The 15711-nt window shown below is 37.6% G+C and overlaps 1 protein-coding gene across 2 annotated transcripts in view; it reads left to right on the top strand.

The window, feature by feature from the left end:
• Positions 1-15167, top strand: part of Gs1l (GS1-like) — a 255445-nt gene extending 240278 nt beyond the window's left edge. For both annotated transcript variants that reach the window (XM_068347005.1, XM_068347006.1), the window contains exon 5: positions 14552-15167. In XM_068347005.1, coding sequence (XP_068203106.1) covers positions 14552-14725 — 174 coding nt within the window. In that variant the 3' untranslated portion in view covers positions 14726-15167. The remainder of the gene's footprint in view (positions 1-14551) is intronic.
• The last annotated feature ends 544 nt before the right edge of the window (positions 15168-15711 follow it).

The following is a 15711-nucleotide window of genomic DNA, read 5'->3' as shown; positions in this document are numbered from 1 at the left end:
TTCACAGAATTCTAACTTCTGGTGTGAGTACCCTAAAGGTTTCCCTCTAGGATATCGTATATCAACAGGGGACGCATGCATTAACACGCCACATGGCTATCTGCACCCTACATAGCGTTTATGCTTCGAGGGGGAAATGTGGCGAGATAACTGAGGAGCCGCTCCAAAGTTACCCTCCTTCGTTACTGCTACGGTACTCGCAACGTAAACAAACAGCGGCTATAGCTGTCCGCCATACTGTGTGACGTCACGTCCGTCCTCATTCCGAAGTCCAGCTTTCTACTGGCCTCCGTGATACAGTATAGCAGGGAGGGGCCTGGCAGGCTGAACTGGAACAGTTGGGCGGGTCCATCAGGACGACATGGCCATCTCACCTAAAAATAGATTTTTCGCTTCTCTCAGAATCCGTTTTTTGGGCTCAAGCCATGTTGTCCTGATGGAAGTGTACCAGAGAATTAATGTATCGTGGATTTTTCCCCATTTCAAGTGCCTTCTACTTCGACCAATATTCCTGCGGTCTGGTGACCGAAGAGACCGTGACATCTCTGTTAGATGTCACTACCAGTGGCATTACAATGACCTAGCTTCCAGCCCCACTGGCAGGGAAGTCCTAATTGGACAAGAGGAACATCTCGAAGTAACCTGACGAAGATAGACTCACCTGGGCGAAGAGATTGTGCCGGTCTCGAAGACAGATCGGGAGGTTAAATATTTGTGTAGGAACAAATTTATACCATTAGGTGAGTGTATCTTAGGCAGTAGGTATATTAATTATAAATAACCATAGAAATAGGAGTAAATAAAACAATAACAGCAATTTATTTTCATATGAAAGATAGGAGCGAAATAAGATGCATATGGTAAATAAAATAATTATTTTATTTGAAAATTGCATGGAATTATGGAAAATTATTTACAATAATATCGGATAATAGGCATAGATTTTCAGTAAGACGGTGATGTGGAATCTGAAAGGGAAATATTTTGCCTTTAAGCACAAATTCCCGGGGGAACGCCAGTCTTTAAAATCATTATACACTTCATGTCCGAGAACATGAGGCACACATGTAAGAATCTATGTCACTTCACCTTGATGAAGAACAGTCTATTAGTGACACTAAGTGTCCTTTGAAATCACTATGTATCGTACTAGGGTCAACACAGGCACCCGTTTGAGTTAAAGTCCCGAAAAAACTCGCTGTTCTACGCAGCACTAAGCAGCCGGTTTCATTACACTACCTGCTGCTACCACGAATCGTTTTATTTCGTGCACCTGCTTCGCATAGTGTTTGAAGAATACTCTAGGTGACCTCCAGCCTGTGAAGGATCGGAGGCTTTCAAAATCCATTCCTTGGAAAAAGTTCAGGGAAGAGGTGACTTTCCTAGGATCATAACCTGCGGGTGTACTGTCAGGATCCGCTCTGCGAATAAAGTAGGCGATTTTTGCTCTTAATTGTTTTAGTGACAGGTCACTACCCGAAGTTTCTCCTTTAAACAGTTGTCCTCCGCCAAAGTCTGAAGTTCTTTGAAGATAGACCTTAAGGCTCTCCACTGGGCATAGAGAGACATCTTCCTTCAGGGGGCAGATTCTCCAAAGGCCCCATCTTTTGGTGGGAAGTTCATTTTTAGCGAGAAACGTGGTGTCGGGGAAGAGGGTAAGTTCCCCCGTGTCGGCGAACTGTATCTGGCCCTCTTCTCTTGATAATGCCACTATTTCACTGACTCGGGCTCCCGAGGCGAGAGCAAAAAGGAAGATCACTTTTTGAGTCAAGTCTTTCAGAGGGCAAGATTCGTTGTCCAGGTTAGAGGCAAAATGAAGCACCTTATCCAGGGACCAGGTGATGGGTCTCGGTGGGGGTGCTGGACGGAGTCTAGCGCACGCCTTCGGGAGTTTATTGAAGATTTCACTGGATAAATCTATTTGGAAGGCGTACAGAAGTGGTCTAGTTAAGGCCGATTTGCAGGTGGAAATCGTATTGGCTGCTAAGCCTTGTCCATGAAGGTGAATAAAGAAGGACATGCAGAAATCTATAGAGATTTCCGTAGGGTTTTTCGCCTTGACGAAGGATACCCACTTCTTCCAGGATGATTCATATTGCCTTCTGGTAGACTTTATTTTGTATTCCTCTAGGAAGTCTAAACTTTTCTTCGAGATTCCAAACCTTTTCTTCACGGCTAGGGAGAGAAAATCATGAGATGAAGGTTTTTGACTTTCTTTGATGAAGCGAAGACAGTCTACTTCTGCACCTGTTGGGAGAGAACTGGGCCCGGCAGGGGAATCAGCTTGGGCTGTAGCTCCAGGACTAGGGGAAACCAGTTACTCCGAGGCCACTTGGGAGCCACTAGGGCTGCTGTCCCTTTGAAGGTTCTCAGTTTAGAGAGGACTTTCAGCAGAAGGTTGGGTGGAGGGAACAGGTAAATCTTGGACCATCTGTTCCAGTCCAGGGACATGGCGTCCACTGCTTCCGCTTTGGGGTCCTCGTAAGGGGCCACATATCGAGGAAGTTGCTTGTTGTCGCTCGTCGCGAAGAGGTCGATCTGTAGTTCCGGGACTTGACGAGAGATGAAGGAGAATGATCTTGCGTCTAGGGACCACTCCGACTCTATGGGGCTTGTCCTTGATAGAGCGTCCTGCCATCATGGTGCGGAATCCTTGTAGGTGAACTGCAGATAAGTTCCATTTCTTCCTGTCCGCCAGGCGGAAGATGGGTAATAGCACCTGGTTTATGTGGGGCGATCTCGAGCCCTGATGGTTGAGACATCTGACTACTACCGAGCTGTCCAGAGTTAGACGGATGTGTATCGAGGGACGCGGGGATAATTTCTTCAGGGTGAGAAGAACCGCCATGGCCTCCAAGATGTTGATGTGAAACGTCTTGAATAGTGGAGACCATGTTCCTTGAACTTGCCGTTGATGGGAGTGACCCCCCAACCCTCTAGAGAGGCGTCCGTGTGAATGTTGATCGATGGAGGCGGAGGTTGGAGAGGGATGGATCTTTTCAAGTTCCTTGCTTCTGACCACTGTCTTAGAAGGGCGCGAAGCCTGTTCGGTAGGGGTCTCTTGAGATCTCTTCGAGCGATGGATGCGTTTCGTCTCCAGACTCCTGAGGCATCCTTTAGCTGTGCTCGTAGCACTGGGTTTGTCACTGAGGCGAACTGTAGGGAGCCGAGTACTTGCTCCTGCTGTCGTCTTGAGATCCGTTTGGATTTGAGAAGTCTTCTGACAGACACGGCTATATCTTTCCTTTTTTTCAGTGGGATGGAAAGGCTGTGTGACTGAAGATTCCAATGGATTCCTAACCATTGGAACTTCTGAGCTGGAGCGAGGCGAGACTTCTTGGTGTTTATCTTGAAACCCAGATGTTCCAGGAACTGGGTCACTTTGCTGCAAGCTCTCAAACATTCTTCTGCGTAAAAAATCGTAACTTTACGGCCAGAGCTTATTTAAACAATACAAGAACCTGGTACTCAACTTTCCAGAAGGCGAGGCCGAAGGTTGCGACATGGCGAAGGATGCAAAAGATAATTAGCGATCACTGGGAAAAACCAACTGGTGTAGAAAGCTACAGGAGTAGGAATGAGGACGGACGTGACGTCACACAGTATGGCGGACAGCTATGGCCGCTGTTTGTTTACGTTGCGAGTACCGTAGCAGTAACGAAGGAGGGTAACTTTAGAGCGGCTCCTCAGTTATCTCGCCACCTTACCCCCTCGAAGCGTAAACGCTATGTGGGGTGCAGATAGCCATGTGGCGTGTTAATGCATTCGTCCCCTGTTGATATACGATATCCTAGAGGGAAACCTTTAGGGTACTCGCACCAGAAGTTAGAATTCTGTGAAACCTTTAGTTTAATTCTCTGGGAATATCTACTGTAGTCATATATACCCTAAGGAAGCTACTGAAGGAACCTTCCATCAGGACGACATGGCTTGAGCCCAAAAACAATATTAGAGATATAACAGTGCAATAAATTACATGTGGTTGCAATGATTGCTTCATTTCAAAATTTGATGAAATTAAAAACATGAATATACATAAGATTAATAATCTTTTTGAAAACTTTACCACAAAAAAAATACTAATGGTAAATTTGAAAGCTCTAATGCTGGTTGCATATTTGTCGATCATCTGATAAGCGTGCTACAGGCACTTTTCATCTTGAAATATTTATAGGAAAAATTAACCATAATCCAAATGATAATCATGAAGCAAATTATAATCAAAGTAAACACCGGGGAATTATATCTAAAGGGTCAAAATCTAAAAAAGGAATGATTGTGCAGATAAACAGAAACCCAACTGCAGCAAAATAAGCAGAAATAATGCTCTCCCCAGTGAAAATCTATCTCCGTTGTTTTAATATTCAATCCATAAATAATTCAGCGTTATATTAATTGTCTTAAAACTCGTTTGCATCTAGGGGAAATACAAAGGCTATTAAAGATTTATAACTATTGCATTATCCCTACAGCATACAAATGATAATATTCCTTTAATGGGAAATTATGCTCTAGCATCTTGCTTGGTTCCTTTTGGTATGACATTAGGGACTGTGATGTATGTTCTTAACAAGGTAATTGTCTATGCTATAATGTTTAACAAGTCAGAACTGAAATTATTGGAAATTAAAGTACATCTGAATAGTAACTCCTTCAATATTTATACTACAATATATACGATCAACCATCTTGCAACTATAATTTCCAAAATTTAGCCAAAGAATTCAAAAGGTCTTGAATGCCCATAATCCCCTCCAGGACACTAATTATGTTACTGATGATACAAATGGTTTCAAATTTGAACATTAGTAAATTATCATAAGCTCTCTACAGTATATTAAATGAGGTAGATACAAGCACTTAGTATTAAAATAACTCATGGAATATATTTCTCAATACACTTAACTCTTTGTTCAACAATATTGTTGATAGCTTTGAGTGGAACTTCCTAGACTACCTTTATAGCAGTGACTATTTCCATATATTGGTAATCGTTTTAGGACATACACCAACTCCTCCCATTCAATATTATAATACAATTAAAGCTTAGTGGTAGATGTTTAAGTTTTATATGGATCAAGTGCCTCCCCTTAACTATTCACAAGATCATCCTGAAATTAATGATTTCTTTGTAAACCTTGTCACACAAACAGCTGACAAATCTGTGCCTCTGACTAATACCCAGCCAATGAAACACTAACCCAATACATAAATGAAAGTAAACAGTTGGAAGAGAATTAGAAATTTTAAATATGAAAAATTAAAGGTTAGAATAATTTTGTGGCAGAAATATGTCTAGTATATCAGAAAATTCTTGAATACAGAAGGTATGGCAAAAAATTTGAAAATTATGGTTCCTATAGCAGACCTGCAAGACATGCATAATGGGTCACTAGTTCATGATACACAGGCAATGTCAAATATTATTGGGTGCAGTTGTGATGAAATCCAATCTCTCTGATAGGTACAATGATCCACAGTTCATAATATTTCTCTAAGAAAACAACAAAAGTAGGAATTTTAAGCACTGGAATGAAATTACAAACTAAAGAAATAAATTTGTTTACCTTAAATCTTGCTGGTATTCATCTAACGTAAAAGGACGTGAACTAACCTAGTGTTCTTATGTGACTCTTCCATACATACAGTATTTGGCCAAACATGCAAATTAGATCATATGAAATAGTTAGATAGTTCAATATCTTCATGAAGGCACAGGAATTGATTATGTAATATATAACGAATATGGAATGGTTTGTTCACCATTATCGTTCACTAAATAAGATTAAACTTGGTGGAGCAGGTTTTAAACACTTCCTTCCCAATTGCCATCAGTGCTTGGCATTGCTCACCATTATTGTTCACCAAATAAGATTAAACTTCGTGGAGCAGGTTTTAAACACTTCCTTCCCGTTGCCATCAGTGCTAAGTTGTATTTCCCATTTGTGAAATAAAGGTGAAAAAATAGTTTACAACTGAAAAAATATGTGCAATTGAAATATGATGATGGATAATTAGTAACTCAATAAATCTACAATAAAATTAATGATTAAAGGAATTAATGCCTTTCTCATAATGGAAATGGAAATTAACTCATTTTATGACATTCTCAGGCCAAGACCCCCCCCCCAAAAAAAAAAATATTATAAGCAACACAACAAATGAAAGAAGGCAGTTTCTCACCCAAGAACTTACCTTAAATTACAGAGCTTAAGCCCAAACCTTTTGTGTACTGATATGACCTTTGGAGTACACATCTACAGAACGTATGGCTCCTGAATCAGGTCTGAGCTCAACAATATTACCCAAAAGCCACTCTTTGGCAATTCAACTTGGACCAAAACAACATTCAAAACTTTAAGATTATGTAATTCTCTAGCTGTATTAGAAGCATAATGCTATTCTCTTGAGGAAACTATATATTCTTTCTTCCAGACCTTCTGAAACTTGGAAATGATACAAGACAAATAAGGAAAATTGCTGATTCAATTGATTGCGGTCCATGTAAGTAGGATCAGATTCATTCTCTAAATTTACTGGTGGCATAGCTTCAGTTGATCTGCCATATAAGAGATGTGAAGGTGACGTTTTCTGGAGTCATCCTATCATTGTTGATATAAATGAGCTTTCTATTATTGATACAAGATTGAATCACAGCAACCACAGTCTAAAGTTCATCTGAACTTACTCTCTTGATATACAAAACCTTTCACATACATTTCTTAATAACCTTAATCATCCTGTCATAGAAGCCATCTTGCCAAGGTGCTCTGAGAGCGAAGAATTTCCAAACAACATGATAATCACCAGATATTTCCTCACGGAACTTGGCAGTTGCTTTCAAGTTTATACCGATATCTGAAAATATCTGGTTCGTAACAAACCAGGTTCTACAAAAACTAAAAAAATAATTATAAGAATGATTGCACCATCATATCTAAAGCCACATCCAGGTGAACTGCCCTTGTAGCTGTACAAGTAAGCAAGGAGATATAAACCTTCCTGGGCTCATTATCTTCAGTCTTGATAATGATAATAGGCCCATAATAATCAACACCTACATTCTCAAAGGGTCTGTTCAAAACAATTCTATGTTAAGGTAAAGAAGAGAGACCAAGGTAAATATAGGGTTTACCTTCAACTTTGCTAGAGATAACACATCTTCTAATGACTTTGTATACTGCTTGCTTTTCCTTGGGGATCCAAAGTTGAGGAATAGTAGCAATAGTTTCCTGTACTCCTCCATGTAGGTTATACCTATGTGCCTTTAGATTGACAGGGTTAGTTAAATGTTCTCCTTGTGGTACTTGTACAGGGTATTTGGAATTCACAGTAATGTAATCTCAGCATGCTGGAGGCGACCTCTTGACCGTATCAGCTCAATGAAAGGTTCAAAATATAGACGTAAGTCCCTAATCAAATTAGAACATTCAGCAGACAACCTATGTGGTTTCTGTAAAAGATCATACAGGCTGTTAAATTCAGTAGGATGGGGATTCTCAAAATAGAGCAACCAAGTAAAAGTGTATTTCAACATAGCAAGTTGATGATATCTCTACCAGTAAACTGCTGGATCTGGTAAAGTTATCTTTGTCACTTGTTTGTGTAATAAGTTGTCTCTCTGCTGTTATCTCATATACTACAACTTTATCCCTTTGACTTGGCCACAAATTTTCACATGGTAGCCAAGCAGGACCTTTAAACCATGAAGAATTTCACACTAAGTTTTCAACTTCGACTCTATGAGTCACTAAGTCAGCAGGATTTTCTCTATTAGACATAAGAAATTCTTGATAATTGGCTGAGACTTCTCTGATCACAGTCACCCATTCCTGGATATAAGTAATTTTGGAATTATCATTTCTGATCCATTGATGAGCCTTATTATCAGACCAAAATACAGTCCTCGAAATTATTAATATTACTTCAAACTTTATGAATGTAGTTGGCTAATTTAATTCTTAACCAAATTGATGTTGGTTCCAATTGTGGAAGAGTTTTGGTTTTAAAGGGGTTAACCCTAGCTTTTGCTGTAACAATACTATTTTCTCCATTTTCTACCAAATAGACTGCAAACCATAAGCTTTGGTTGAGCTGTCACAAAATATTTGCAAAACATACCATACTCCTCGAGTTGCAATCTTCAGAGGTTTTGAAATTTCACTGAATGCTTAGAACTCTTCATATATACTAGCCATTACCTAATGAATCAGTCCCTAAGACATTGATCCTCCAAGCTGCTTGATTAAGAATTTTACCCATTATGACTATTGAGTAAAGGAATCCTAGTGAATCAAAAACAGTTAATTACTTCAAGAACAAATATTCTAGCCGACTTCAGACTAGAACAAAACATCACTTAACTTCTAGGTCAGGAAAGATCCTTTTATTAAACAATCATTAAGAGAAGGATTATCCTTTCTATCTTGAGCACTGCAATTATACACAATCCTTAAGGAGTTAGTGTCCGAATTGTTTAGCACCCCATGATGCTAAGTAGAATGCATATTAGCACCAACCACTACATCAGGAACTATTTTAAGGAAATTCTGTTTCAACTGATTCTGGATATGCATCCAAACATCCAGTAACCTTATAAATATTTTTCCTTAATGAATATACTTGACCTAAAGCCATTCTATATATCTTGGGCGAAAGAGGGCAAATTTCTTTCCCGGGAAGATGAACAGAATACTGTCCATTTTGATATTCAACACTATTGACAATTTTTTTGGACACAGTGTTCTTCTACAGATCAGGCTGTTAGAATGATGTTTATAGATTCTAATTCCCAATAATTTATGAACGTGTTCATTACTCTCTTCAGTCAAATCATTAACGTGGAGAAGAAATATCAGCAGTTAATCTGCAAACAACAACATATGTCTTAATGATAGTTTCCTAGTTATCAGAAAATTGTGAGGGAATCTTACCAAATGGAATGCAACTGCCAGGTGTCTCTACATTTAACACCTCTCTATTTGATAATGCCTCCAACAAATTCAGCAAAGTAATCACAACCTATCAATAATTCAAATACTGAAACACTGTCAGATGAAATTTCATGTGCATTTTTAATCCCTTTAGCCCGCAGCATTTGATAAACTACATGCATACCAGGTGCAGAAATACTACCTAGTAACTCATCAACAATTACAATTTTCATCATCTTAATCCTCCTACCTAAAAAAAGTAGAGGTGTCACAATATCAAACTGTTCCTTCTTTGGCTGGGACTGAAAACCTTGCAAAACAAATTGTTGACTCTCATCAGTATTTAATTGTAGTTTCCCAGCTAAGTTGAAATTGATGAATGAAATCTGTGATCATTTATATATGTGATATGCCAAGGAATAGTCACTATGAAGCATTATGATTGACACTTAAATCTTATGTTGAATTATAGAAAAAAGAATGAATATCAAAGAAGATAACAAATGTGCATGAATCTGCTTTAGTAATGACGAGGAAGATTTTAATGCAATATGTAATATTTGAAAATAAACATTAATGACAATCAGATTACCACTGCATTAAGCAGTCATCTCCTAGAAACCTGGACATATATTACACCCCATTGTCTGGTATCAAAATAAATCTTTTGACCCCATAATAAATTTTGTATCAGAAAGAAAACCTAAGCTACCAATGTGTATTATTCCAACAGAAAAAGGAGATAAGTCTAATTACAGTACAGTGATACCTCTACATACGATCTTAATACGTTCCAGAAACTGCTTCGTATGTTAAAACGATCGTATGTTGGAGCAAATATTCCCATAAGAATACATGGGAATTTATTTATTTCGTTCCTCAGCCTAAAAACCCATAATAAATCCTTAATAAAGGGCTACACATAATTACACATTACATTAATACAATACCTGTATATTGTAATAAATACATACAAACCAAAAAAAAAAAGAATAATAATAATGAAATAATAAATAAAAAAGTGGTTTTAATGTAACACTTTACCTTAGCGACAGGCCAGCGCAGGTGTTGGGATTGCTAGGCAGGAGGAGACGGAAGATCAGCGAGGAGGTAGGGACGGTGACTTTGTACGATAACGTGTACGATAACTTACACTAACTTACACTAACTTACACTACTACGTGAACTTTAACTTAACTTAGCTTATTTTTTTTTTTCATTTTTATAATTTTATATTTTTTTTCTAATTTTTTCTTTTCTTATTTTTAATTTTCATCACTTTCACTCGATTCGGTCTTCCTTTTCTTTGCTTCACTTTCTTTCTTTTCATCATGATCACTAGACCGTTTTAAAGATTTTTTAAAAAAACTATCGAGTGAAAGTTGCTTTGAGGATTTTTCTAAAATGCGTTAAGCAAACATCATCGAACTGCGCAACAACACGGCAAACCTGAAGTTTCTGTGGGTGATGCTTGTCGATGAAATCAACCACGTGTTGATGATAGGCCAACATCTGATTTATTTCCGCCGTACCTAAGATTTGGCCTACCTCCTCGATCTCCTCCGACTCACTCAACTGCGCTTGGAACTCATCATGCTGCATGGCTTGCAGCTCCTTGAGTTCCTCGGTGGTGAGCTCTTCATGATGCTCATCGACGAGTTCGGTGATGTCATCTTCATCCACCTCCAGACCCATGGACTTGCCTAGGGATACAATCTCCTCGACGTCTTCCTCGGCGGCAACCACAGGTTCATTCTTGGGGCCAAAACCTTCGAAATCTCTGGGAGCAACAGCATCAGACCAAAGCTTCTTCCAAGCGGAATTCAGGGTCCGACGAGTTACTCCCTCCCAAGCCTGATCAATGATCTTTAAGCAGTGCACGATATTAAAGTGGCTCCTCCAAAATTCACGCAAAGTTAAGTTGGTGCTTTGCGTGATATTAAAGCACTGCTTAAATAAGTGCTTGGTGTACAGCTTCTTAAAATTAGAGATGACTTGCTGGTCCATGGGCTGGAGGATAGGGGTGTTATTCGGTGGAAGATACAACACCTTGATGAATTTGTATTCGTCGATGATATCATCTTCGAGTCCGGGGGGGGGGGGGGTGAGCGGGTGCATTGTCCAAACAAAGCAAGCACTTCAAAGGCAAATTCCTCTCCTGAAGATACTTCTTGACAGCAGGGCCGAAAACTACGTTTACCCATTCCACAAAGATATGCCTAGTAACCCAAGCCTTAGAATTAGAAGGCCATAGATCATGTAGCAGGTCTTTATTAATTCTATGTGCTTTAAATGCCCTAGGGTTTTCGGAATGGTAAACCAATAACGGCTTTATTTTGCAGTCCCCGCTGGCATTGGCACAAAGCACAAGAGTCAACCGATCCTTCATTGGCCTATGTCCAGGCATTTTCTTCTCTTCGGCGGTAATGTACGTTAGACTAGGCATCATTTTCCAAAACAGACCGGTTTCATCACAGTTGAACACCTGCTGCTCTACGTAACCTTCCTCCGCCACGATGCTTTCGAACTTTTTAACAAAGTCTTTAGCAGCCTTGGTGTCCGAACTCTAAGCTTCTCCATGACGAACAATTGAATGAATCCCGGTCCGTTTCCTAAATTTCTCGAACCAACCTCGAGACGCCTTGAATTCCTCCGTCGTAGGATCGGCTGAACTCTCCCCCGCGTCCCCCCGAGAGCTCGCCGCCTTCAAGTCACTGTAGATAGCGCTGGCCTTCTCACAAATGATCGTTTCCGTGATCGTATCGCCAACAATCTCCTTGTCTTTGATCCATATTAACAAAAGTCATTCCATCTCTTCAAGGGTAGGGCTACGACGTTTAGAAATGATCGTGATCCCCTTTGAAGGTTTCACTGATTTAATGGCTGCCTTCTGTTTTATGATCGTCGAGATCGTTGACATATTCCGGCCATATTGTTTAGCCAGATCGCTAACACGTACACCTCGCTCATGCTTTTCTATTATTTCTTGCTTTAATTCTAATGAAAGCATAGACTTCCTCCTTTTCTCACCACTACTACTACTTCCTGAACCGAAACTAAGCTTTTTAGGACCCATGATTACGGAACACAGAAAACAATACGTGAAAAAGGAAGATAAAAAACACTGTTAAAACTGAGCGAATAGAGGACAACCACACGATGCGCACGAGATGAGAGGACTTATCAAGGTGACGCTCAAATGGCGTCCCTCCGATGTGCTGCCGTCTAGCTGCGTCAACAACAAACAACGCTGGACGCTTTCGAGAAAATTCCACGTGTACGCGTAATGTTTACTTCGTATGTTGGAGCAACACTTCGGGTGTCGAGACAGAAATTTGGTTGAATTTTACTTCAGATGTTGGAAAATTCGTATGTTAGGACATTAGTATGTAGAGGTTCCACTGTACTTTAAATTTAGCAACCTGATACAAAATAAAATAGATACTATAGAATATAGAGATATTCCTAGATTTTGTTAGAAATCCATTAATTTATGCGAAATCTAGAACCTACTCGTTTATGCTAAATAAAATAAAAATATAAGAAAATATAATGGTAGATATCAAAGACCATTTGAATTTTATCTATGGAGGGAGGCAGGATGATTTTTAACTGGGTCATTTATGAGTTTACTGCCAAAAAAAAAAAATCTTAGATATGTATTCTAAAGAAATATGGAAGGTTTATAAGATTCTCAGAACTACTATGATTATTTTCAATTTTGCAGACCACGACATATCCTCTCATGTATACATCGAAAATGAGAGGATACCAGTTCTTTCTTACCAAGAGAAACCTGAAATGCTACAGTTGCTTCAAATTTGTACATCCATTTTGAGCAGACAATGGTAACATGAGGCCCGGTATGTGTTGAAATGCGGCCTGCGGGGCTTTTTAGGTTTCTTAAAATAAATACTGTAACTCAAATTATTAAATGCTCAGTCTTTGTCATCAAAACTTTTTTCTTAGTCGAACTATTAATTTACAAGCTGAAAAATTACCTCCTAACTTTCAAGAAATTTAAATACATTTGAATGGATTATTTTAAGCGAAAGACCTTTTTAATCTTTCAATTGGCCTGCCACTTAAATACTTAATCCGTCTCGTATTTCTGTATTTTGCACATGGCTGTAAATAGAAGGTATCTGTAAGAAAAATTATTGTTATTATTTATTCTATTTCTATCAACTCACGCAGAGCGAGTCTTATGATGTAATTAGGTAACTCATAGCTGACAAATTTCAGCAACTGAAGTGCTGTGTCGAGTTCTGATATTCCTGAAGTCCTGGTTCTCCCATATGCACACTGAGTTCATGTTTTGTATATTGATACTCTGGTCCTAGAGCAGGATAATCAATAATTCTTTGGTATCTGTGCCCTTTTGGAAGACAAAGAGAATTATATTTTGGTCAGAAAACATTTACATTTTATTATTTGAGAAATATCTTTTCTTTAAGATATTAACCTTTTCAAGAAGCATAGATTTAATCGATAAAATTTTGAGTTTTATTCATCATACATTTTTATCGCTTATTCTTTAATCAATCAGATTTAACATATAATTTAATCTAATTTAATCTACTTTATATCTCTCAAATTTATTGGGCCATCTCTAGGAGTCAAGTTCGACTCATTGGACTGGTTAATCTCCTTTAAATAATGCTGTGATAGTGATAATTATTAGTTTTTCTTTTTACCTATGTACACATGATTGAGTGGTTTTATTGGTTGCAGAAGGCTGTCCGTTATGGTACACAAGTCTACTCTGATATTGTTTGGTACTTGCCCTTGATGACCACAGCACATTAACCCCCAAAAATGGTCTTGACGTAGAAGAAACCTATCTTTAGGGAGCTTTTCAAGTCCTCTCTAGCCTTGTGTATGGAAGGGGGATACTAGATTCTCACTATGAGTATGGAATATGGCAGCTTGGTGCAAGTTAGAGTGTAAAGAGCATCATCTCCAATATTTATTCTTGGTGATGACGGGTCATTGGTTGACAGAGGATTTCAGCATTGGAGGTGCTTTGACGAGTTCAGTAACACCTGAACTTGTGGGTCTCCATTATACACACTTGAGTTTGTGCTTTGCACGTGGAAACCCATGCCCTAGAGTAAGGTCAACAATATTTTGTATATTAATTCATATCATATTGGAGACCACACAGTCTCCCCGAAAATAGGTTTTTCCTTCTTCAAAACCACATTTTTGTTGCGCGCATCAACCTATCAGACTTCTATGAAAGAATGCCATGTCTGTCATCTTAAAAGAAACTTAGTATTGATGCTCACAGTTGGTTGGATAAAGCATCTTTACAAGATTTGAAAGTTAGACCCCATAATAGAGGCGAATCTACTTTCTTAACTAAGGCTTAGATATGCAATAGTTAAAATATTTTAGTAATTATAATACCTCGGTTAATACTATTCTAGATGTTTCTACAGAGATTGAATATGTACCCATATGCTGGCTTTGTTATTTAAATTTGTAATTCTGTTAGTGTTTGTTTCACCAGAGGCTGATTTTTATATCCCAGAACCTGGAAGTGGTTAACAAGATTACTTTCCAAAAGATTAGATTGTACAGTATAATTCATCATTTACTTTATATGATTTCAGTGCCTGGTGTTCGAGGATGCCCCAAATGGTGTGGCAGCAGCTACTGCAGCAGGCATGCAGGTGGTAATGGTTCCCGACCAGAGAATGGCTGATACGCTGAAGAAAGATGCTACTGTTGTATTAAAGTCATTAGAAGACTTTCATCCTGAATGGTTTGGCTTGCCTCCTTATTGAGAGTAAACTACTGTCTTTGGGTTTTATAACTTTTTTAACGTTACTTGAACTGTTTTCTCATGTTAACAAATGTTGAAAGGTTTTACCACTAGTTATAATTCATGTGTTTGTTTAATTCTCAACGTTTTGGAGCAGAAACTTTGAGGTTGCTCAATTATCTATTGAACTACTGTAATTTTGAAAGAAATTGTATTCTTTGTTGAGGTTAGAATAGAGATTTTATGAGTATTCAGGTATATTTTGTATTTCTCACATAACAGTCAGAAATAATTGTAATTGAATACTACAATTGCATGCTGGTAAAGCTGTTTAGGCAGTAAACTTCTTTTTTTAACACAGGTCTCTCAGTGATATTCTGTGTACTTTATAATTATATGGTTTTAAATGTACTGAGGCATGCATATATTTTGATGACCTGTACTTCTAAATAATAAAAAAGTACTAAAAATTATTAGTTTTGATTCTTATAGCTTTATTTTGAATATTCTTATCATTATGATGTCAGGTAACCGTCATGAATTGAATAGTGCATATGTTTTTTGAAATCCTGTGTATAGATGTGATATGTAGATTGCACATTAGGCTTAGGATATATATATATATATATATATATATATATATATATATATATATATATATATATATATATATATATATATATATATATATATATATATATATATATATATATATATATGTATGTATATGTACATGTAGATATATATATATATATATATATATATATGTACGTATGTATATGTATATATATATATATATATATATATATATATATGTATATATATATGTATATATATATATATATATATATATATATATATATATATATATATATATATATATTTATATTATATATATGTATGTATGTGTGTACTGTATATGTAATATATATATATATATATATATATATATATATATATATATATATATATATATATATATATATATATATATATATATATATATAT

The sequence above is a fragment of the Palaemon carinicauda genome, chromosome 23 (assembly GCF_036898095.1).
Source record: "Palaemon carinicauda isolate YSFRI2023 chromosome 23, ASM3689809v2, whole genome shotgun sequence".
In the NCBI taxonomy this organism is placed as follows: domain Eukaryota; kingdom Metazoa; phylum Arthropoda; class Malacostraca; order Decapoda; family Palaemonidae; genus Palaemon; species Palaemon carinicauda.
This window is presented reverse-complemented; position numbering and strand designations above follow the sequence as displayed.